The 24,172-nt window shown below is 39.9% G+C and overlaps 3 protein-coding genes and 1 long non-coding RNA gene across 4 annotated transcripts; 2 read left to right on the top strand and 2 right to left on the bottom strand.

The window, feature by feature from the left end:
* Positions 1 to 2,802: 2,802 nt before the first annotated feature.
* On the bottom strand, positions 2,803 to 3,549 carry LOC135155772 (uncharacterized). Its single transcript, XM_064105997.1, has one exon. It carries the CDS (start codon positions 3,547 to 3,549, stop codon positions 2,803 to 2,805), a length of 747 nt encoding a protein of 248 aa, XP_063962067.1.
* A 3,089-nt stretch (positions 3,550 to 6,638) lies between these two features.
* Positions 6,639 to 7,979, top strand: LOC135155771 (uncharacterized protein K02A2.6-like). The gene is made up of 2 exons (XM_064105995.1): positions 6,639 to 7,112; positions 7,227 to 7,979. The coding sequence occupies exons 1-2, from the start codon at positions 6,639 to 6,641 to the stop codon at positions 7,977 to 7,979; spliced, it is 1,227 nt and encodes a 408-aa protein (XP_063962065.1).
* Positions 7,980 to 9,974: 1,995 nt separating this feature from the next.
* Positions 9,975 to 10,409, bottom strand: LOC135155767 (uncharacterized). The gene has a single exon (XM_064105989.1). The coding sequence runs from the start codon at positions 10,407 to 10,409 to the stop codon at positions 9,975 to 9,977; it is 435 nt and encodes a 144-aa protein (XP_063962059.1).
* Positions 10,410 to 12,708: 2,299 nt separating this feature from the next.
* Positions 12,709 to 18,670, top strand: LOC135155841 (uncharacterized). Its single transcript, XR_010294970.1, has 4 exons — positions 12,709 to 13,107; positions 15,419 to 15,558; positions 16,129 to 16,273; positions 16,885 to 18,670. It is a non-coding gene; the product is annotated as an uncharacterized LOC135155841 (long non-coding RNA).
* Positions 18,671 to 24,172: the final 5,502 nt, after the last annotated feature.

The following is a 24,172-nucleotide window of genomic DNA, read 5'->3' as shown; positions in this document are numbered from 1 at the left end:
TGAGGTGGAAAAAATATTCATGTCCCTTTAACGCCATTCAAAGTAATGCTTACATATAGAAAAAATAACAACTATAATTTGTGCATCAATATCTAGTGGTTGGGAACCAGTGCAATCAGCACTGCAGTCCAGTTAGGAAATAACTAACTTTATAATTCTTAATCTCATCAAAACCAAAATGAGAGTTTAAAAGGAGAATTAGTTTCATTTACAAGCTTTTCAATTCCCTCGCTTTGAAGTAAATGACTCACGTTACGTCAACGCTTTGATACGTGTTTAAAAGCACGTTTTTAATGGTTTCTTTCCTCTTCTTGTTTTGTTTTCCGATGTTATTGTTTTGTTTTCGTCTTATTCTAACTTATTCTATTCTTAATAATCATGATTCAATAAACTTTGTTGCAAGCCTAAGTGTTTTACTTTTTCTATAATTTACATTCAATATGTTATATACTTTATCAGTTTTCGTCCCTGTCATTTTCAATCGAATCGGATATATTTTTTGTCATGACAATCCATTAGTGTATATTGTGCTGCAATTATACTTATCACCTTAAAGGTTCTCTGATCGTATTTGACAGGTTTACTGTCCACCTTTTCAATTTCAAATGTTTTTTTTACTTTTTGATAATAATAATAATGATGATAGATAATAATAATGTTATTGATAATAATAATAATAAAATAATAATAATAATAATAGTACTAATAATAATAATAATGATAATAATGATAATAATAATATTAATAATAGTAATAATGATAATAATCGAACCCACGATCTTCCGTTCATGAGGCCTACGCTCTACCACTGGGCCACCATGTCCGGTCTTTCCACGATTGTCTTGCTGATATTGTGCTGTGTTTATAGTATTTACCTTTTTACTTGGTGTAGTATATTATTTTATTTATGCTACTGAGCTGTTGTTTATGCTATCCTATGCAACATTCGTTTTTAATTGCCTTAAGGTCATCGCACACCTTACGACTGTTCGCGATCCGATTTCGGAACATATCGCATTTTGCTCATTTTCTGAAAATTTGAATAGAACATATCATTTTATTTGAGGTTAAAATTAATTGAAAGAATACTAATATAACCATTTTGAAAGATTGCAAGCCTTTATTTTGGAGTAAAGGCCAAATTATTTTCAAATCGTAGCCAATCGTACGACTGCTATGACGTCATTACGACTAGATATTAAATTCGCTTTTATTCTAATAAGGATGAGAGCATAGTCACAGATTTGAACATTCATACGATGATTTAGAACATTACACAGTAAGATAATCCAAGTCTCAATATTAGCATCAAATTATATCACATATTATTCTGAAATCGGGTCGCAGACCAATCGTAAGGTGTGCGGTCGCCTTTACTCAGAATGGCAAGATAAGGGGGAAGGGCATGGGTGGGGGTCGAACCTCGGACACTCTGGCCCGGCACCATCACCTCATCGCCCATGCCACCCCCATAAATTTAAGGAGAATCATACCGCTAGATCACGATAATGTTACTATAATAACTGATTAAGTTCACGATCAACAAAATTACATGGACAGCTGATCTGACTTTGATTGTTCCATTTCTTTAATCACCTCTCGATCTCTCTGCTGATTATCGATCAACACACTCTGTATCGATAGTTCGATACTACATTCCTCTTCACCTTGGATAGAATGTAAAACCTGTCAAATGAACTGAGTAACCTTCAAAACTTCTAAACTTGTAAAAAAAAATCAAATTAATGCAATTATCAAAGTACTTTTGATTTAACATCATTCTCTTTGTTTATAACCAAATAGCTATAAAGAATAAAGCTTATTATTCAACACATTAATTTTGTTCTTGTGTGGATTATTCATTTATTTATAATTATTTTGTTCTGCTCTGCATGCAGGGAGCTGTGTTTTCTTCGAAATAAATTTTACAAGCAAAATATAAAACAGATTAAACTAGATGCAAGTGGCTGCATAGAAAGTACTATTGTATCTTTCAAAATTTCAAACACATAATATACTGTAACATAATTTGCTTTTTTGTAATTTTAGTTTGCATACCAAAAGATGTGATTAATATAACAATTAAAACTAAGCTAAAAAATAAACTTCTTGCATTTCCTGTTCTTTTCCTTTTCCTCCTTTTTTTTGGATAGTGTGAAAACAAAGTAATACCTCAAAAACTTTCCTTTGTTACATCTAAAACAACAATAAGTATCAAACCTGTGTACCTTTGTTTGCTCAAAGGTCTGCTCAAAACGTGTGGAAAACAAATACAAATATTAGACCATGTAAAACATAGTGTATGTCCATATAAATCCAACTGTGTGACACATAATAATAACACAAATAATTCCAACCATTCCTGCTCATGCACAATTAGGCATGACATTGAGTTTGCAACATGAGAATCTGAAAAGTACAATTATTATGATTTTTCTTAAAATCAAACAAATACTTGCTTTAGCAGTGTTCCAAAATAACAGATACTTTGGGGTATTTCATTTTTTTTGTGTGTGTATTTATTTTCATGGTTGTTTAATACAAAGAGTTTTCTAATTGATTTACTGATATCCAAAATAATGCATAAAACTGTAAATATACACGAAAATGTTGCATGAAAAATCAAAGTAAGCTTTAAGTGCCTTTAAACATTGACCAATTTAAAAATTATAACAGTTGTAAATTTAAGGAAACCTTAAGTAAGTAAAATATGCATCAAACTACACTTCTGTGTAATAACCACCTTTCATATTATCTAGTAAAATAATGGCATTCATAATCAAGTGACCAATTAGTTACGAGTTAGTTAGGCACAAAATCACGAAAACGTAATGGGGGACGTCGCTCACGAGGCGGATTGCGACGTGGTACAGCAGGTTGCGGATTTCCCGCTGGCATTGGATCATTTTGTGCATCTTGAATGTTACAAGGTTCAATGTCATCATCATCATCATGACTAAATGGTGGAGCTGGACCACCATACAACTTGAATCGCGAACAATTGCGTGTGATGTAATGATTGGCACAACGGACGGTAATGCGAGATCCACGCTTTCTCACAACTTTGTATGGTTGCGCGAGGTATGGCGACTGGTGCTTTGGAACCATTCCATCTCTGCGAACAAGCACCATATCACCAACTGCGATTCTCGATGTCTGAGTTTTTCCGCGACCATCATCGTATGCTTTCATGTGTTGTTTCTTGGCTTCATCGCGATTGCGAACTGAAGAATGTAGATCATGTTGGATCTGCGGAGATACTACGTCTGGAAGATGTGCACGCAATGGCCTTCCAAAGAGAAGAGTCGCAGGAGGACCACCAGTAGTAGAGTGTGGTGTTGCGCGATAGTTACGCAAGAACCTGTATACTTCCTGCTTCCAACACTTGTGCTCTGCGATTGCACAGCGGTAGACTTTCTTAAGAGTTCGCATGAATATTTCGACCTCACCATTAGCTTGAGGCCAACGCGGAGTAACTCTCCTGTGGTTGAATCCTAAGTAGTTAGCAAACTGATTGAATTCTGCGCCGTTGAATGCATGGTGGGCCATTGTCAGTACGGACTACAGAAAGAACGCCAAAGCTTGAGAAGATTCGGTCAAGCTTGGGGATGACCTGACTCGCTGCTGTAGATGAAACTATTTCTACTTCTACGAAACGTGAGTAATCGTCGATGACTACCAACATGTGATCACCATTCGGATGATCGGCAAAGTCTACGCTAACTTCGGTCCATGGCTGTTGTGGAAGCTCAGTCATTCGAAGTGGTTCTTTTGCATGGTCAACAGTGTTCATCTGACAAGATAAACAATCGCGAATCGTGTGGTCAGTCATACGATCAATAGAAGGAAACCACACCTTATTATTATTATTACTTATTGTTTGTACTGCACTTTCCCATTAGGCCCAAAGCGCTTACAATGAATTAATTAAATGTAATATTTTAAAAACTACAAAGTACGAAAGAGATGAGTTTTTAATTACTTTTTGAAAATTGCGAATGTTGGAGACTGTCTAATTATTAGTGGCAGGTCGTTCCAGGATTTTGAAGCCGACACCGTTAAAGTTCTGTCACCAGCTAATGTACGAGTTAATGAATATGTGAGGCGAAGGTGATCACTGGCCGACCTAAGTGCTCTAGTTGGTGTTTACAGATTCAAGCAGTTACTTAAATACTGTGGAGCCTGTTTATTCAGTGTTTTGTAGGCAATCAAGAGTAATATGAACGTAATTCTCTGTTCAAAAGGAAGCCAGTGAAGAGAATTAAAGAGTGGTTGGGAAGGATGATATCGGGAAACCTGTAAAATTAATCGTGCTGCCCAAGTTTGTAGTCGTTGAATACGGATTAATTGATTAGAGGGAATTGTAGAAAGGAGCCCATTGCAATAAATGAACGAACAGCATTGTGACAGGCAGACTGGTCAATGAACCTTCTGATTCTAGAAATGTTCCTTAAATAAAAAGTGACTGTGCTACATATATGAGAGATATGGTACGACATTGACATGCGGGAATCAAATATGACACCGAGGTTTCGTATTTTTTCTGATGGTCTAATGAGTGTACCATCAACATCAAGTTGAACATTTGGAAGATTGCGCAAGTTATAAGTAGAGGCCGCTACAAAAAATTCATTTTTTTTGTCATTTAGTTTTAGCTTATTCACTATCATCCACTGTCTTATATCTGATATACAATTCTGGAGTTTAACCAGTGCATTATTGAGAGCTCCAGGAGTCTTCGGATCAAAAGAAACATATAATTGTATGTCGTCAGCATAAAAATGATAATTGATACAGTGATTTCGGATGATATCACCAACTGGAAGAGTATATATTGAGTAGCCTATGGGTCCGACTATTGACCCCTGAGGGAGTCCAAATTCTAGAGTTATGGGATTTGACAATGTGCCATCAATATCAACTTGCGAAGGCCATCCAGACAGGTATGATTGGAACCAGGATAAGACTGTGGACCTAATGCCTATTCTATTGAATAACCGAGATATGAAAATGTTATGATCTATTGTTTCAAACGCGGCAGATAAATCTAACAGCACCATAAAAACTACATTATTTGAGTCGAGAGAAAACATGATGTCATTTTTTACTTTGATCAGAGCTGACTCGGTGCTGTGACCTGGCCTATAGGCAGATTGGACAGGATCAAAAATATTATTAGATTCAATATGATCAGCTAGTTGAGTACATGCCGCCTTGTCGATGAGTTTACCTAGAAATGTTAAGTTTGAGACCGGTCTATAATTACTGATGTCATTTACATCCAACCCTGATTTCTTCAAAAAAGGTTTGATGATTGCTGAATGTGCTTCTCACGCAAGAGAGCCTTTGTCTAAGTGAGCGTGGAATGACGATGCGATGATCACGTAAGAGAATGCTACCATTTTCTGCTATGGTAAGTTGATCACGTATTTCATGTAGGCTTCATGTACTCACTCTGCAATGCTGCATCTGCAGACGCTAGAAGATCACCCCAGCTGTCATCCTGGATAGCGCGCATACAGTTCTGAAGAGCTTCATCAGTGCTTGTTGCGGATATGATATCCTTATGCGTGACTGTCTTTGGAATTGCGTGTGCTGCGATAAACGAAACATGGTGTTCTGTGATTTCTTCTTCGGCTGATGATCCCTCACTGTGGGCAGGACGCGGGTGCCGTGACATATAGTCGGCTGGATTCAATTTTCCAGGGTGGTACTGGACCCTGACATTGTACGCTTGCAGCCGAAGTAACCAACGTTCAATGCGGATTGGCGGCTTTGAGTTGGCATCGTTGAACATGGAAAACAGAGGCTTGTGATCTGTTGTCACAACGAATGATACTCCATACAGATAAATGTGAAAATGTCTAACAGCCCAAGTGATGGCAAGTGCCTCTCTCTCCGTTTGCGAGTAGCGTTGTTCTACGGGTGTCAATGAGCGACTAGTTAACGCGATTGGGATAACTGACTGCGTACAAGAGTCATGCTGAACCAGAATCGCTCCGAGGCCAAGTGGGCCTGCATGAACAATAACCTCTGACTGACGTTTACCCAATTGTATATGGTGGCAGCGGTAAAAAGGTGAATCATGGATAAATCACTGCCATTGCCGGAGTCTTTTGAGAAGGTTGCTGGCCTAAATCAAGCCGAAGCTTGGCCGAAATGGTACCGAGATTCAAGCGATACCGGACGGCATCGGGGCTCGCAGCGAAGCCGGAGGGTGAACAGGTCAGTACGTTTTTGTATGCAATGGGTGATTGCGCGGATGATATTATACTGACACGGGGAATAGATGAAAACACGGCAACGTACGCTAGTGTTGTCGCAGCATTTGAAACTCACTTCAACATCAGAAAGAACACAATTGTTGCTCGGGCAAAGTTTAATAGACGTAGCCAACAGCCGGGAGAAAGCATTGATGCTTTCATCAATGATTTATATGGCTTGGCCCAAGAGTTCAATGACCTAAAGATGAATTGATCAGTGACCGTATTGTTGTGGGGGTACTAGATGATAGCTTGTCGGATCAGTTACAGGCAAAGGACGACCTGATATTGGAGAAAGCTGTCCAAGTAAGCAGACAGGCAGAGGCTCGCAAGGCGAACAGACCAGTTGTTCGAGGTGATCGTGAGCCATCAAGCATGCAGGATGTTGCCCAAGTAGAACAAGTAAGACAAAGAACTGTAGCTGACAGACCAATACGCAGCCAGGAGAAGTTCGCAAATCAAACACAGGGGAGCTGCATGTTTTGTGGCCGATCTAGGCATGATCGTGCCAAGTGCCCTGCTCGAGATGCAACATGTCACAAGTGCGGAAAATCTGGTCACTTTCGCTCAGTTTGCCGAAGTGGAGTAAGGACCACGGTACATGAATTAGAGGATTCTCTTGATGTGGAAACTGTTTTCTTGGGAGAGGTTCAAGACAACAGAAAGAATTATTGGAGTGCAGACGTTGATGTCGATGAAAACACAACCCACTTCAAACTGGACAGTGGTGCTGCGATGACTGTACTGTCAGATGAGCGCCAATGGCTTCATGGAAGAAGGTTGAAACCAGCAAGGCGAAAGCTATGTGGACCAGGGAAAACTACACTAAATGTTTTGGGAGAGATGGAAGTAATTCTCCAAAACAAAAGCAGAGAAGTGTCAGAAACTGTTTACATAGTCAGGAATCAAGATTGTTCATTGCTTAGCAAGAGAGCATGTGAATAGCTGAATCTGTTGACAAAGGTGGAGACACTTGAACAGGAAAAGGAAGGAAAGGTGGATTTCAGAGCTGAATTTCCACAACTGTTCAGTGGACTGGGGAAACTAGAACAGGAGTATCACATTACACTGTCTCCAGGAGCAAAACCAGTATGTCTCTACACACCACGGAGGGTACCCCATCCCCTTTTGCCCAAAGTGAAGAAAGAAATTGACTTAATGTTAGAACATGGGGTAATTTCTCCGGTCACTGAGCCTACCAAGTGGTGTTCTGGTATGGTAACTAGCGGGGCAATCAGGATTTGTGTAGATCTTACACAACTCAACAAATCGGTCGAGCGTGAAGTCCATCCAATGGCATCAGTTGACGAAAGCCTAGCCAAACTAGGTAGAGGAACTATCTTTACCAAATTGGATGCAAACAGCGGGTTTTGGCAGCTGCCTTTGGACGATTACTCAAAGCTCTTGACAACCTTCATCACGCCGTTTGGTAGGTTTTGCTTCAATAGACTACCATTCGGAATCACGTCTGCCCCTGAGATATTCCAACGCACGATGTCTGGTATCATAGAGGGGTTGGATGGAGTCATCTGCCACGTGGATGATGTTTTGATTCATGGAGCTACGAAGGCAGAACATGACTCTCGAGTGAGGGCAGTATTGCAGCAATTTGTGAAGGCTGGACTGACGCTCAACAACAAGTGTGAATTTTCACAAGAGAAATTGAAGTTCCTTGGGCACATTGTGGATTCGACAGGAGTGCAGATTGATCCATAGAAAACCAGAGCCATCCGAGAATTTCCACCACAGAGGACCATCACAGAACTTCAGAGGTTCATGGGTATGGTCAACCAAGTTGGAAAATTCCTACCCAACTTTTCCACAATGAATGAGCCACTACGTGCACTCTTGAGGAAGGATAATGGATGGTGCTAGGATAGACCACAACAGCAAGCTTTTGAGGGAATAAAGGCAATACTGACAGATTCCACTGAGTTCTGGCCCACTATGATCCATCATTGCCTACAACAATCGCCACTGATGCATCGTCAACCGGAATGGGAGCAATTCTACTCCAAACTCAGAAGGATGGTCGCCGAAGACCGGTGTGTTATGCGTCTCGGTAGTGACAGAGACAGAGCAGCGGTACGCAGTCATAGAGAAGGAGGCTCTATCAGCTACTTGGGCATGTGAAAATTTCAATGACTTCGTTCTTGGCATGACCTTCAAGATCGAAACAGACCACAAGCCATTGATGGCATTACTCAACACGAAGAAACTATCAAAACTGCCCCCGAGGGTACTGAGGTTTCGACTAAGGCTAATGAGGTATAATGCAACCACAGAATATGTGCCTGGAAAACAACAAGTCACATCAGACACTTTATCAAGAGCCCCAGTAGCATTCCCACAGGCTGAGGACATTGAGCTTAATGAACTGACTGAAGTATTTGTATCCTCTTCTACCCACAACTTACCTGCAACGGACCAGAGACTGGAAGAGATTAGAAAGGCACAAAGGCTTGATGAGGAATGTGCATTGATCAGTGAATATTGTGAGAAAGGTTGGCCTGACTATATGCCCCAGAACCCTCTCATCAAACAGTACTTTGAACAGAGAGGACACCTCAGTGTGGTCGATGGCTTGCTCCTGTTTGATGAACGACTAGTCATTCCCAAGGGCTCTGAGATTGGACATCCTAGAGCGTTTACATCAAGGTAATCAAGGCATCACAAAGTGCAGAGCCAGGGCTCGACAATCGGTCTGGTGGCCAGGCCTCTGAAAGTCAGTGGAGAAGATGATCTCTAGATGTACTAGGTGTGCCATCCATAGTCAGGAGACTAAAGAACCACTGATGACATCCTCATTCCCAGTTCGCCCTTGGGAGAAGCTAGGGATGGACCTCTTTGAATATCAGGGAAAGGTGTTCCTGATTGTGGTGGACTACTATTCACGTTGGATCGAGGTAAAAACGGCTACATGGACACACTTCAGAGGCGGTGATCAAGTCTCTGAAAGAGATATTTGCATGGTATTTACATGGTATACCTGATCTTGTGATTTCAGACAATGGTCCACAATTCGCAAATGAGACATTCCGTCGATTCACAGAGGAGTAGAGATTTGTCCACACCACTAGTTCACCAAGATATCCTCAGGCCAATGGGGAAGCAGAGCGGGGTGTCAGAACAGTGAAGTCCATGCTGAAGAAGAACGATGACATTGACCTTGCCTTGCTGCGTTACCGTTCTACGCCCCTCCAGAACGGCTTAGCACCATGTGAATTGCTTATGGGATGGAGACTACGGACCCTCCTTCCCACTATACCCCAAACTCTGATGCCACAAGTCAGTGCACAAGACTTGGAGAATGTGAGAGAGAAAGAAGAAAGGTGCTGCTTGAACCAGACCAAGCACTACAACCAACGACATAGAGCCCGTATCCTACCAACACTCCAGCAAGGTGACGGAGTGTGGATCCGAGACCAAGCCCGACATGGTCGGGTGATCACCCGCCAACTGCGCTCCTCTATCCCTCTTGATGATGACAACACCAATTATCCTGAGGCGCGTCCCAATTCTCCACCTCCCGAGGAACATTGCGACGTAGGTCACTACCCTAACAATACGCAGGGATATCGCACCCGTTCAGGAAGACTTGTGAAACAGCCCATCCAATTGACCATGTAATATGAAGATAGACTAGTAAATACAAACAAGCTGACTTAAAGCTGATTGCATGAACTGGTAACACATCAAAACCTATTGCGTTTAAAATTGGATATTGAACTGAACCAAACAGATATACTTGGGGGGATATGTTGTATAATGCAATTTAATGTTATTACATCTGGACATAAGAGTATGCTGGGTTGAAGTATCCCATGGTACAGTGCTTAGAACAAGGTCCTTGATACGCTGAAATGCTGCTGCTTGGGGCGGTCCCCATGACCACGGCACATCAGCTCGTGTGAGTTCTCTGAGAGGAGCAGATATTGACGCGAGATCTGGAATGAAACGAGCACAGTAAGTTACCATGCCCAGAAAACTGCGTATCTCTGAGACGTTCTGTGGCTCCGCAACTGCATGGATCGCTTCCACCTTTCGAGGATCAGGGCTAATACCATTGGCGGTGAAGACATGGCCAAAGTATACAACGCGATCAGTGTTAAAGACACACTTAGACTTCATGAAGTCGTGTGTCATGTTCTGCTTTGTTCCGGTCCAAAACAAGTAGATCATCGCTGATGTTCACAACGCCTGGTAGGTCTTGAAATGTCATCTGGATCACATGCTGAAACACTTCAGCTGCTGAAGATAATCCCAAATTTAGGCGTTTGTACCTAAATAGTCCTACGTGTGTAGAGAATACGGTATACTGGCGGGAGGACTCATCGAGTTCTATCTGATGATAATCCGAGTTCAAATCTAACGTACTGAACGTTGTAGCGCCATTGAGTGTAGCAATAAGATCATCAACTGTAGGTATGATGTGACGTTCTCGCTTGACTGCAGTGTTGACGTTGCGCATATCAACACAGATGCAAATGGCTTCGCTATTACGCTTCGGTACAACAGTGATGGGCGAAACCCATGGCGTAGGCGTGTTCTTCTCGATGATATCACTCTCTAGCTAAGCGATCAAGTTCCTTGACCACTTATCGCGCATTTGGAACGGTATACGTCGATGTGGGACAGCTACTGGAGTTACCGATGGATCAGCTTGGATGTGATAGCAATAAGTGTTTAACTTTCCTATCCCGGTAAAGCGATCTGGATAGACCGATTCAGGGGACGCTGACGATGTTGCGTATGTAAACTCAATAAGACCAAGCGCAGTGGCTGTCGCTAAGTTCAGAAGCGTGTCATCATCATGGGAGGTAACATAAACTGTAGTGTTGACAGAAGTAGACTTGTAGCAAACCGTTGCTGAAAAAATACCTTTAATATCAAGTGGTGTTTTACTACCGTAGCCATAGACAGGAACATAATGCAACCAGATGTGGTTGTGGCTTGAGCTGAATGTAGGTTTTCTGGGCCATCACCATGACTGATGCCCTGGTGTCAATAACTCCCTTAATGGGAGTTCCATTAACATGTACTGTAACAGTTGGTTTAGGCATAGCAGGTACTGATTTATCCTGAATATGAAACAGGTAATGTTCACTTTGCTGTTGAAGGTCAGGGACAGGGTCTGACTTCTGAGGTTGGTGATCACTGTGCGTCGTGGTAGCTTGAACATGTTGCTTATCACCTGTGGTTTTACCCTTCCTTCTGCGACAGTATTTCGCAAAATGATTCAGTTTACCACATGAATGGCATGTTTGTCCTTTTGCTGGACAAGGCTACTTTCTATGCGGAAAGATACCTCCACAGTTGCGACGTGTAGTGTTAGAAGACTGATGTTGGGAGGGCGACTGTTGTTGTCGCTGATAGACCTTAGAAGAGCGAATGTTAATCGCTTGGACGGACGTTGTGCCTTCAATAATGGAGGCATGGCGATCGGCTTGCTCGAAAGCGCGAGCCGCACCTAGGAGCTTCTCCAAGGCAGATGTGGTTCTCTCAGCGCATGACGACGAAGTTCCTGAGAGTGACAACCAAGAATGATCTGGGATTTGATTTCAGCATCCCTGTTTACAAAATCACAAGATGAAGATAACTGCTGTAAGCGACGACAATATTGGTCAACTGTCTCACTCTCGTTTTGTTTGCACTGTCTAAAGGCGAATCGTTCATACTCAACATTCACTTGAGGACAGAAATGTTTCTCCAGAGCACTCTTTGCTGTCTCGTACGACTCACCTGTGTCCGGCAGAGACTCGAAGATATCGCACACCTCCGGCCCGGCGTAGTGAAGGAGGAGTGCCCGCTGCTGCTTCGCGTCGGTAATAGCGAAAGCTGTGAATAAATTGTCCAGTCTTTTCACGTATATGGTCCATCTTGAAGGGATCTTGAACCAACTGTAGTTGGTTCATCGTGTACAGAAAATCTCTCAAATTGTGGTAGGTTTATTTTCTCCTCGTCGCCAATATAATAACTGATTAAGTTCACCATCAACAAAATTACATGAACAGCTGATCTGACTTTGATTGTTCCGTTTCTTTAATCACCTCTCGATCTCTCTGCTGATTATCGATCAACACACTCTGTATCGATAGTTCGATACTACAGTCACGAATTTGTATTTGCAGTAACATTCTCAGTATTCAGTGAGAGCAAAGCCTTTCCGAGCTTGTTAATAAATCGCATAGTCCTTAATTGGCATAGTTTGCGGGATGTTTACATCTCGTTCTGCCTGAGCGTCCTTCCAACATTTCCAGCTGAGGTCAGACTTTCGCTCCTCAAGAGCGACCATCCTTAGCTTCGCTTACGTAACGACAAGGAAAGTCTTTCGTGGCAGTCGCGTGCGGCCTCGCTCAGGCCCAGCGATGACAGATCTCAGTCGAGTGCGACCTCGCCTGACCTCACGCTGAGGACAGATCAGGGCCCCGTCTTAAGGCCCGTTTACACCGCATCCGGCACGGCGACCGTGCACGGCACCACGGCAATCCGGCACGGCAAAAAAAATCGATCCCCACTAAATCCTATGAAACTGTTTCCACTTCAACGGTGCCGTGCCGTATTGTACAACACGGCGTAATTTGCCGGATTTGCAGATCGATCAGCAAGCCATTTTCAGAGCACGGCACACGGTTTTTTCACTTCTGGCCAATCACAGTCCAGATAAATTACGTCATTGCCTACATATTTTCTGATCAAGCGACAAATCGCCTGCGGTGATAGTCTATGGGAGTTTACGTGTTAAATGCAAAATCGCACATACACGTAGGTCTACGTGTATTACCTGCTGAACTCCTGAAGAGAGGTGACTGAAGGAGGACTTGATCTTGCAATTCTTGGTCTGGTAAGCAACTAATTAAGAACAAGTGTCATTTCGCATACTGTAGAACCGAGCCCCAGAAAGTAGAGCACAAGAAAATAAGGCCAAATAATATAAGGCCGGAAATAATAATCTGGGATAGGGCCTAGCCCTAGGCTAGGGCCTAACGACTTTAACGTTATGATCTAACGAAGATCTAACGTAACTTAAGTTAGCTTAGTCTTATATAGACTTGGTCTAACAAGACGTATCTAATTTAGATAGGCTAACTTAGATGTTAATATCCTAGTCTAAGTTACATCTAAAGTTAGATCTAACGTTACTTAGACCTAATGTTAGACTCGATAATCAATTAGACTGGCCTAACGTAATTACTAAATAAAGAAAGTTAGACTTGAAGATAAATGAAAGTAGGCCTAGTTGCAGGAAACACTGATTTCACGAGAAAGTGTGTAAAACCGAGCTTAATTGTCACTATATTATCGAGGATCTAGATCTGGTATAATGGTACAGTTACATGAACTGAACTTTGTGAAATCTTGAAATCTACGCTGAAAAATGTTCATACTGAAGATCACCAACACAGATAAGCGCACGTGGGACAGTGTACTATTAAAAATTATTGCTTTGAATGTCGGCCCGACACTTGCCTTGACCCAAATCCCGTGCTTATTTGCTAATTTCTCAGCAATTACACAATTTCTTCCGGAATCCTTTGGCACATATTTTTTATATATACAAACAGACACTTTGGTGGTAATTTCGTTGGATTCTGTAGACTGTACGAACTCATTTTGAAATCGTTACCACAACTGTCATTTATCTTTAACTTAGAGTCTAACTAACAGTAACATTAGGCCTAACGTTACTTATAGTTATAGTTAGATCTAACGTTAGGTAGACCTATATAAGTAACGTTAACAAAAGTTAGACCTGTTGTTGGTCTAACGTTAGGCCTCGGTAGTCTAGAGTCTACACATAGGTCCAACGTTAGTAACACTAGTACATGTAAGTTAGACCTCTGAACGAATATGATGAATTCCGGGATGAATTATTAAGATATAGACTAGCCTAGCCTAGTACTTTAGTTTTAGTAGTAGGGTCTATAATAGATGAGAGCTAGGCACTGAGTCGTTTTGTCAGCAGCAAGAGTGGCAGATAGGAGGGTGGCAAGGAATTAATAAGAGGGGATCTGGAGTGGTGAAACTTGGGTAGCCTGAACTGAAAGAAGTTAGACCGATTGCTCAGTTTGGCCATATTTTTGTGGGACCCTCTGGTCGATCTGTTCTAGATCGAAACAAATGGTGGAAAGTAGATCTAGACCCTAGTAGGAATTTTGGAGTCCTAGGCTAAGGAGTAAGGCTAACTTAGTTATTTCCCACAAACTCTCTGGAAAAGACTAGGCCTACGAATAAATAATGTAAAAACCTAGACTCTAAATCCTCCCCATATGACGTCATAGGCTTAGCTAATTAACTTGTTTTCATTGAAATATAGAGTCTAGGCCTAGTCACTAAATTTAGGCTACTATAATTTTGGAGAGAACTTGCATTAAAAACAGTTATTGTTTCTAGTTTGTCAAAAATTGTCAGTCTGTTATTATGTAAAGGATTTTAAAATGAGCGCACTTTCCTTTATCCAGGGGCAGCTCAATCGTGGGGCGATGGGAAGGGGTTTGGGTTGGCACTGGCTTGCCCGAAATAGAAATCCCCCAGAACAAAAGTGACCCTTTTTCAATATGAAATATGTCCTTTGTGTGCTGGCATAAATCTGCACATTTCTGTTCCAAAATTTGATTGCTTTATTTGTGTAATTTCATTCTTTTTTCATTGGTTTATTTTTTATTTAGTATTATTATTAATATTTTTTTTTTTTTGGGGGGGGGGCTGAAGTGATTGGGTACGTATATCATACAGAGAAGACATAATTTGCTGACATTTTATTCAACAAACATTTCATCCCTAAAAAAAGATTATATGGCTTAGCTTATAGGCTCTCATGGAAGCAAAAAATTGTGCCTCTATCTTTTTTTTTCTTAACATGACCCTATGTTTACATGTACTTTTCAAATGATAAAAAATTATTATTTCAAGCTCTTGAAGGAATTTCTAGACGATCACTTTTCTCTACAACTAAGCAAAATCATTTCAATTAGGAGAATTTCTATTTGTGCATTATAAAAATTGGACCCTGATCAGCAAGCCTGCCAGTTACAATGTAAATGTAAGAAATTGCTGATTGGGCACTGGCCTTTCACTAATCGCTTTTGCAATTCTTTAAACCTTTATTATTATTATTTGCTAACAAAATTTATATGGAATGTGTTGCATGACAGATAACCAACATGGAGGAAGCCCTTATCCTAGAAGTGTAGGAAAATCCAATCCTGTATGACAAGAGATTGGAGATGTTCAAGGATACAGAAGTAAAACAATGATGTATGACATGACATTGGGCGTCAGCTTGTAATCTCAGGTTGGTATCATTTTACGTCATATTAATTTTTTTCAAACTTCACGATTTTTTCACTATCAATTTGAAGAAAAATATTGAACAATGTAAAAGAGTTATATTTGTATGTGGATGTTTGAAAGCAAATCAAGTTCACAATCTAACAACTGTAGCTAACTTCTGGTTGTTGTAATTCAATGAATACCAATGGTAAGTTTTGGTCATTATGGCCATTTTTTAAATTGTTTGCACATGTGTAAAATAGTCTAGTGTTTAAAAAAAAAATAACAAATTAAATGAGACACAAGAGCAAGGGTATGTAAATGCAGAAAGAGACCTTGCTTTGTGATGTGGACTAAAAACTGTATACCAACCCCACCTCTCAAATACGTAATATAAATATCACGTCACTTTTACAAGCAAAAAAAAATGGAGGCAAAATTCTTTACTATCAAAAGCATGTTGTCCAATTTCACATTGAAATATTTCGGGGGGGGGGGGAGTGGGTAGGGCTTGAAATGAGTCATAAACAGAAATGAAAATTTTCAGAGGTTATAGGAATTAGATTTCGTGTTGTTTTTTCATTATTTTAAGGTGATGTAGCGAGTTGAGGGACAACTTCCTAAAAAACGACAGAAATGGAGAGGAAGAGTGGTGACGGAGCTCCCTCAAATGCAGCACGTAAATACAAGTACACTGAGGCACTGGAATTCCTACTTCCCCACATACATAATCGAGAGTAAGATATTCAATATTTTGTTTTCTTATCCCAGGGAAGAGAGAATATGTGTATATCAATTTGAATTCATGCAAAGAAATGTATTTTATAAATATGAATTCTGATATTGTGCTGCACTTAACCCAGGTTTAGTTTCTGGGTTCTGACAGGAATTCCTTGCAACAGGAAACGGTCGGGCAACAGCTATGGTATTAATTTGCACTTTGTGCACTCTGCAGGGTGGATGTGAGCGATCTCATACAAACTATACAAATCATTTTGAATTATACATTGATGATTGGCTCATTCTCTCATGTTTACATTAACCCGTTTCCTGTAATTATACATCCACATTTTCATTCAATATGATTTATCATATTTGTACTTGACTACCTGTGTAAAATAGTACAGGTTAATGGGTGTTGCATTTCCTTGAAGTGAGAGCCATTTGCCTTCAGAAAATTACCCTTAAAAAATATAATATAATAAAATAAAACTAAAGATGTTTCGAATATTAATGAATTAAAGAACAGACAAACTGTATCGACTTGGTACATGAGAGTCTTTTTTTAGTATTCATTATTACGAGTAAAACATATGAAATAAATTTGAACATATGATTTTTCTGTCAGCAGAACAAGTTCAATCTTGGATCCTGTGTTTGATGTGGACACACCAGGAGAAGCCTGTACCAAGCAGGAAGAAACTGAGCGGGAGAATGGTGGGTGACATCTGTCCACAACGTGGGTCAGTCTTCCTCGTCATCATCTTCAGGCACGTCCGCAACATCAGTCCAGTCTTCAAGTCCCAACTTCACTTCAAATCGAGGACACAATGTTGCAGTATTTTCAAAGCACTGATAGTCATGGTGACAACATAACTGTAGATAAATTTTTCTCCAGCTTGTCCCCCATTGTCCCACACTGTAAAAGTTACCTCAATGCCAGCTCCATTGCTATGAGGTTAAATTTCGGTCGTCTGAACATTGAACATACTACTATAGGAATTAAAGGTTTTGTGTCATCTAACTCCAAGTCGATTCTTATTGATGTTATAAACATCTCACAATTTAAGAATCCAAATATGTTTCGTAGATTAAAAAAAAAGTTAACCGGAAAATGCTCTAACTTGCTATGCTCCACCGCTAAAAAGAGAGCTGATATCTTATTCCCTCTGACCATGAAGCTAATAGCTCTATGCTCTGACATCACTCAATACTCATCCGATTGTTAGCTAACAAAGGGACAGTGGTTTGTAGTTTGCCAGAGCTAACAACCTGTTAACAGTCTCAACATAAAAGATGCAATGTCAGACATGCAGCATCACCAACAAATTAAAAGCGGTGTATATATGATTACATCTGAATTACTTATGATAAATCCATATGAAATAAATCATTTGCAGGAAATCTACAACTTTAATGACTGATATCGTATTATAAACAACGACACCATTAAATGTGTTATTCTAATTTCCACTTGAATTTTTCACTTTGACATCTCCATAGGCGGCGGAAGCGGGGACAGGTCCCCCCTAAATTTGAGGTGGGGGACGGCCCCCCCCCTAAATTTTTAGTTGATAACCTTTTTTTTATTTTCTGGCTTCCACCGCCAATGTACATCTCCCATTGTTACAGTTGCAAGTCAGTCTCAATTTGCAGAAATTACGATTGTGAAGGATTATGATCTTCCTCTTTTGTAGATCTGGAAAATATCGTCTGAGCATGTTCACCATTTATTAAAAATATATTTATTTCTTAAATTATACTTGAATTTAAATTCAGGATTTGTTCACAGATAAGAGAAGTTGAGCATTTTGCACATCACAGAAATTTGGTTCATGCAAATACATGTATTAACATTATCACTAGTAATGCACTATCAAATATCAATACATGAAACCAGTTACTGTGAAAATAAAAATGATGGGTACTGGACGGAACGTTTCTGGACTAATGTTTTATTTTGGAAACAGAGATCTAGGATTGTTTGAAATCTGACAAAATGTTAGAAACAAAATTTCATCTCTAAACAGAATGGCAATGACACTCCTGTGGCCTGTTTCATAAAGAGGTACAACTATCATAACTTAATTTGTCTTTAATATGGCGCAACATCCAATTATAATTGTGGTTTCCATGGTAGTTGCCATAATGTTAAAGTACTTTTGAAATGGGCCCCTGGACATGAAAAATACTGACAAAAGAAAGTTGATTGTGAAATAAAAAGAATACATTCATCTTCAAGAAATTTTTTGACGCCCCATGCATTTTTTGTTGTTTATATATCTCGTATTATTTTTTTCTGTAATAAATTAATGAGCATCACTTTTTTTTCAACAACAAATATAATGTAGATTGCTGCTGAAGAACCTAAAATATATTTGGAGCTGAACTAAACTCAAAATAAAGATGTCGACAAAATGAAGTCCAGTGTTGCTCTTATTTCTTGGGCCAGACCTCACTTGGCATTGCTTTTAAAGAACAAGTCCACCCCAACAAAAAAGTTGATTTTAATAAAAGAGAAATATCCAACAAGCATAACACTGAAAATATCATCAAATTCGGATGTAAAATAAGAAAGTTATGACATTTTAAAGTTTCGCTTAATTTTCACAAAACAGTTATATACACATCCTGATCGGTATGCAAATGAGGAGACTGATAACGTCATTCGCTCACTATTTATTTTGTATTTTATTATATGAAATATGAAATGTAATTTTCTTCTCATTGTCAAGAGAAACAATTAATTCCTCCCTGAACATGTAGAATTAGCATTGGTTTAGTCAAGTTGGTCATTATTGTCAAATAAATGAAATATTGTATTTTTCAAACAATAAAAAAAGGAAATAGTAAGGGACATCAACTGTCTCATTTACATATCACTGAGGTGTGCATATCACTCTTTTGTGAAAATAAGCGAAACTTTAAAATGTCATAACTTTCTTATTTTACATCCGATTCTGCATGAATTATGCTAGTTTGTCTTTTTTCTATTTATTCAAATCAACAGTTTTCTTGGGTGGATTTGACCTTTAAACAAATAATATACCGTATTCAAATATGTTCAGAAATAATTTCGTATAACCAATTTAACTAATAGAAACAGAGAGAATAGAAGAATCAAGAAAAGTGGAAGAACTAAGGGTGAAAGGTAAACCAATGAGCACGAGGTCATGAATGAAGAAGAATGTTCTGAATATAAATGAGAAGACAATAGAAACATGTGGAGTTGTAATGGCAATAGAATCTGATATATAAACTAAGGAATGAGATGAACAGGTGACAATGGCATAGAAATGGGAAGTGAAGTATGGAAAGCAAAGTGTAAAATAAAAAGATTAATCATGACAAAATTCAATTACATTTAAATAGAACGATCCATTCCCGTATAGATATGAGTGAATAACAAAGAATATTTGTGTCTGTCCAATGAGCAGTCCGTCAGATTGATGCTTCTTGGTGGAATTCAAGACAAGATTAATTAAGGCGGTGCTGCACCATCCCGAGTTTGCTCAATCTCGAGATTTTAGCCCGATCAGCCCTCTTCGCGATTAATCTCGAGATTGGCGAAACCCCGTCTGCACCATCCAACGAGAGCGATTCCGGCAACAAACCCGCTATTTCCGGGCATGCGCACTATCGGATCTTCGAGTTTCAACGGCCCGCGCTTTTGAATAACTTCCCGCGATATGCAAGCGATGAACTCCTTTCACTAGTACTTTCGCCGAATTCAACCGGTGTTATGCAACAATCCTTTCAGCTCAGCGAGTGAAGAAGTGTTGTATTCTTCGTGAAATATGATGGCGGAGTAGGAGGCAACGACAGAGAGAGAGAGAGAGAGAGGGAGAAGGAGGAAAGAAATGCTATTTGCTCACATTTTGCGAAGGAATAAGACAACACTGCTGTCAGTGTTGTTATTGAATATGACCATCGTCGATGCGATGAGCGCCTCCAGCTCCCCCTTCGGTCTGGTCTCTCCCGGGGTCTCTCCCAAAATCCATTCACTGGTGGGGACACCATCGTTGCTTATGAACGCTATTCGCATGTATAAAGTTGACTTACGCACGTGTTTGTTTTGACCAAGGCGGAAGTGGAACGCGAATTGCATTATGGACTGACGTCATGAATAAATTACCCCGAGTCCAATCTCGAGTGTGTCTGCACCGACGAATTAGCGGGATAATTCGCAAAATAGCGCGCTATTTTGCAAATAAACCCGAGTTGACTTGGGATTGCAATCTCGAGATTAATCCTACGAACTAGCGCGATAATAGCGTCTGCACCGCCAACTATCTCGAGATTTTTCAGATCGGGTTAGTTTGCCGGATCAGAAATAGCGCGCTAATTTGAAACTTCGGGATGGTGCAGACGGCCCTTTAGATACACGAAAACCCTTAAAAATTACTTCTTGCCACGCCTGAAGCAGGCTTCTTTGCCTTGGGTTTTCATGGGTACATTGGACGGTTTTTGCCTGCTAGACGGGATCCGTGCACGGCTTTATTGCCGTGCCGTGGGGCAGTGGAAACTGGAAAACAGCACGGCGTGCCGTATGCCGTGCCGGAATGCCGTGCACGGTCGCCGTGCCGGATGCGGTGTAAACGGGCCTTTACAAAGAGTTGCGATCGATCCGACCAATTGTAACTATGGACGGTCAGCAACATCAACATTAATTAATCATGTTTGTTCAAAATATTTTCTGACTAAGATGTATATTCATGCATTCATTGTTTTCTTCAAAATTCACTGTGCTTCTCTTTGTTTACAAACGACATTGTGGAAATTTCCTGTATAGAAAATTATGCCACTGATGGATTTCCATAGAGTTACGATTGATTGGATCAATCGTAACTCGTTGTAAGACAGGGCCCCGTTTTGCATAAGTCCGGGCCTCACTCGTAAACAGAGTCTGCCCTTATTATGCAACGCCAAGGACCGACTGGCAGTCGCGTGCAGTCCGGCGTGCAGTCCATCTATGCCGAGGACGAATGTTGTTCTTGGGAGGATAGAAAGTAGCTCAAGGATGCTTTGCTCGATTTAGCTCTCTATAAAAGGGGTGGTTATTCGCATTTGAGGGGAGTTTCTCGGGGCATGTCTTGGAGTTCATTTCAATCGAGTGTAGTTGGATTGGATCTATTCTTCGAATGTCTACTCTTATTAATAAATGGACAAGTCTAACCTTAAAGTCTGCTCTGCTTATTTTAATTTGCTGTTCTATATCTGTGAGAGAATATAGACGCATGTACAGATATCATTGATTCACATTCTTGGCGTGAAGAGAATTTGGTCGGAGAGAGGTAAATTAAGAACTGAAGTGAGAACTTTTGAGAGGAGAAAAACGAAGTTTGTGAAATCAGTGAGATCCGAGCGAATTTACATGATAGTGGTCTAGTTATTTCCAACCCCCTTATAAATTTCGTAACAAGAATTTGAAAAAAAAATATTTCAAAGGAGTTTGTACAAAGGCTGGTAAACAGATAAAGTGTGTTGAAAAGGTTGTGAGTTTTTAACATATTATCCAAACTCCCCTTTTGATGAAATTCTTCCCTAATATGTTCCCAATGAGAATGAACTTTTTTAGAGTCATGATGCTCATGACCAATTTACCGATTTGATGTTTCTATAACAATAGAAATAATAGTCGTCGATCTTTGTAAACACAACTTTCCTAATTTTTCCCGATTTTGTATGAACTGTCACCAACTTGTTTTTATATTTCCTTTTTTAGCACAGGCTGGGACCTGGGAATGATTTTTAAACAGGGGTGCTGAGGTTTGTTCAGGAAAAAAATTTCAAGCAAAAAAAGTTTCAATCCAAGATGAAGGGGGATTTTGGTATGGTAACAAAATCGCCAGGCTAAAAATAGGTATTGCTCCCCATATAATTTTTCGTCTACCTTTTTTTTTGTTAGCATGGTTAGTTTGTATGTCAACCTGAATTCCAGGGAATGCTGCCTATCGTCAATAATATACGCAGCACCCCCTGAAAAATCTCGGGCACCCCCGAATCCCAGGGCCATGAGCACAGGCCCTATTTAGGCTTAGATATCTTTGTTACTTTATATAATAACTAAAAAAAAACACACACACGAAACATTCTCAACATACGAATGACAAAAACAACACAGACAACTATCAGTATTTCATAGTTTGCACATGTTTAATGCTTCATTGAATGTAAAATACAACATTTTGTGCAGAAACGGACGACTTTAATGGGTATTGGGTAATCCTCTTGACTATAATCGGAGATTCTTAAATTAAAGTCACAACAACGTCATTTCGAATGGCATATCATTGATAGGTCAGGCCCGGTGCAGGAATAGTTGCAATCAATCGCAACTCTACAAATCATGCGCAACTTGATTTTCAACCAATCAACAGCGCGCATTTGGGACTTGTGATTGATTTTTTGGCTTGCGTTTAAACGCAACTCTTTCTGCAACGGGCCCTGCAGGAGTCTATTTTGTTGGGGGTGACAGTAGTATACCTTTGCCGCTTTATATCTCCTGCTTGGAGGGTGACACGGCATATGCTCCTGCGTCATTTGATCCCGTCTCAATATCTCAGAGGGCATGGGGTTAGAGTTAGGATTGTAAAGTGTTTTTGGTTCAAAAGTATGTTAAAGTGAGGATTAGAGTTCATTTAGTTTTGGAGGTTAGATTTTATATTTGACTTTACGTGCAGAGTTTCTATCTGTGCAATTGTCGCCAGTGCAAATGTCGTGGAACCGCTTGGATACCATTTTGCAATCCCTTCCCCTCTCTGTTACTTGCGTTACAATTATCACTTTTGCCCCCCCCCCCCCCGGTGTACATGTATGTTCCTCCTACTAGTAATATATAGGGCCCCTAACTTAGAAGTATATAACCTCGTCAATCAAACGTCATTTAGGTTTTATAAATTCTTACTTAGAATGACATGATTATACGTCCCAATTTGTTTTTAACTTTCAATACAATTTTGAAATAGTTTATATTTGTTATGTATAATTATGTCATGTATCGTTGGAAATGGGTATGTATACGGACCTATTATAGGACGTATATTTAAATGACAAGATGTATGGATGAGGTAAAGATATTACACAGGCAAGAGCATCATTATTATTTTGTGCAATATAGATCCCTGTATACACCATAGCCTAATGATCAACACTGGGACTGTTTTCTTTCTTTCTCGATAAATTGCTTTGATAAGAAATTGCTTTGATAAGAACAATCAATCGATCGTAAGACTCTATCATATCATACAATTTGTAGCTAAGCTTTCTCTCCGTTGGCATGACTTTACGCAATAAACAAAAGTATAATTATGCAATACAAATGCAGGACCTCCCGTTTTAAACACAGTGCAATACCGTATTGTATCAATCTCCTTAATAACTCGTGAAGTGCATATTTTCATTATAATTTCATTTTGTATACTGGAATTTTCTTAATGTACCATTAGTTTTATCATTATTACAGTATTGTTTTATGCTACATGTGCAATTGTTATACCTTTGCAAATACCTACATTTCAGCTTTTTAGCTGCAGTATGTGTATGATTGTTTTACTGGAAATGAATAAACCATGAAATGAATGAATGAAAGTGCCCAAATCGTTTGCTCTGTGTTTGGAGGTAAGAAAATGTCTCAGTTGAGGTTTGGGTATCTGCTATCAGGGATTTTTTGCTCGGCGAAAGATTCGAGAGCACAGTTAAAGTATTGAAAAAAAAAAACCGTCAAATTACAAAGGATCGACAGCTGGGAGGTCTTTGTAAATAATTGTTGGGAAGCTGGAATGGCAATCTGGTCCTAAATTTCCGTGCTAACGAAAAGGCAAATATGTCGTTCGTCCAGAGTCCACAGGACGGAAATGATAATTTTATTCACCAATTTTCGACAAAGACTTCTTGGTTGCTCTCTGTCATGAAGG

Source organism: Lytechinus pictus, chromosome 10 (genome assembly GCF_037042905.1).
Source record: "Lytechinus pictus isolate F3 Inbred chromosome 10, Lp3.0, whole genome shotgun sequence".
Lineage (NCBI taxonomy): Eukaryota > Metazoa > Echinodermata > Echinoidea > Temnopleuroida > Toxopneustidae > Lytechinus > Lytechinus pictus.
This window is presented reverse-complemented; position numbering and strand designations above follow the sequence as displayed.

What these genes read in the sequence shown, in the direction of transcription:
- LOC135155772 (XM_064105997.1), bottom strand. Translation starts at nt 3,549, where the DNA reads ATGGCCCACCATGCATTCAACGGCGCAGAATTCAATCAGTTTGCTAAC.
- LOC135155767 (XM_064105989.1), bottom strand. Translation starts at nt 10,409, where the DNA reads ATGACACACGACTTCATGAAGTCTAAGTGTGTCTTTAACACTGATCGC.
- LOC135155771 (XM_064105995.1), top strand. Translation starts at nt 6,639, where the DNA reads ATGCAGGATGTTGCCCAAGTAGAACAAGTAAGACAAAGAACTGTAGCT. An exon ending in ATGTTTTGGGAGAGATGGAA is followed by an intron (nt 7,113 to 7,226) that starts GTAATTCTCCAA and finishes CTGTTGACAAAG; the next exon opens with GTGGAGACACTTGAACAGGA.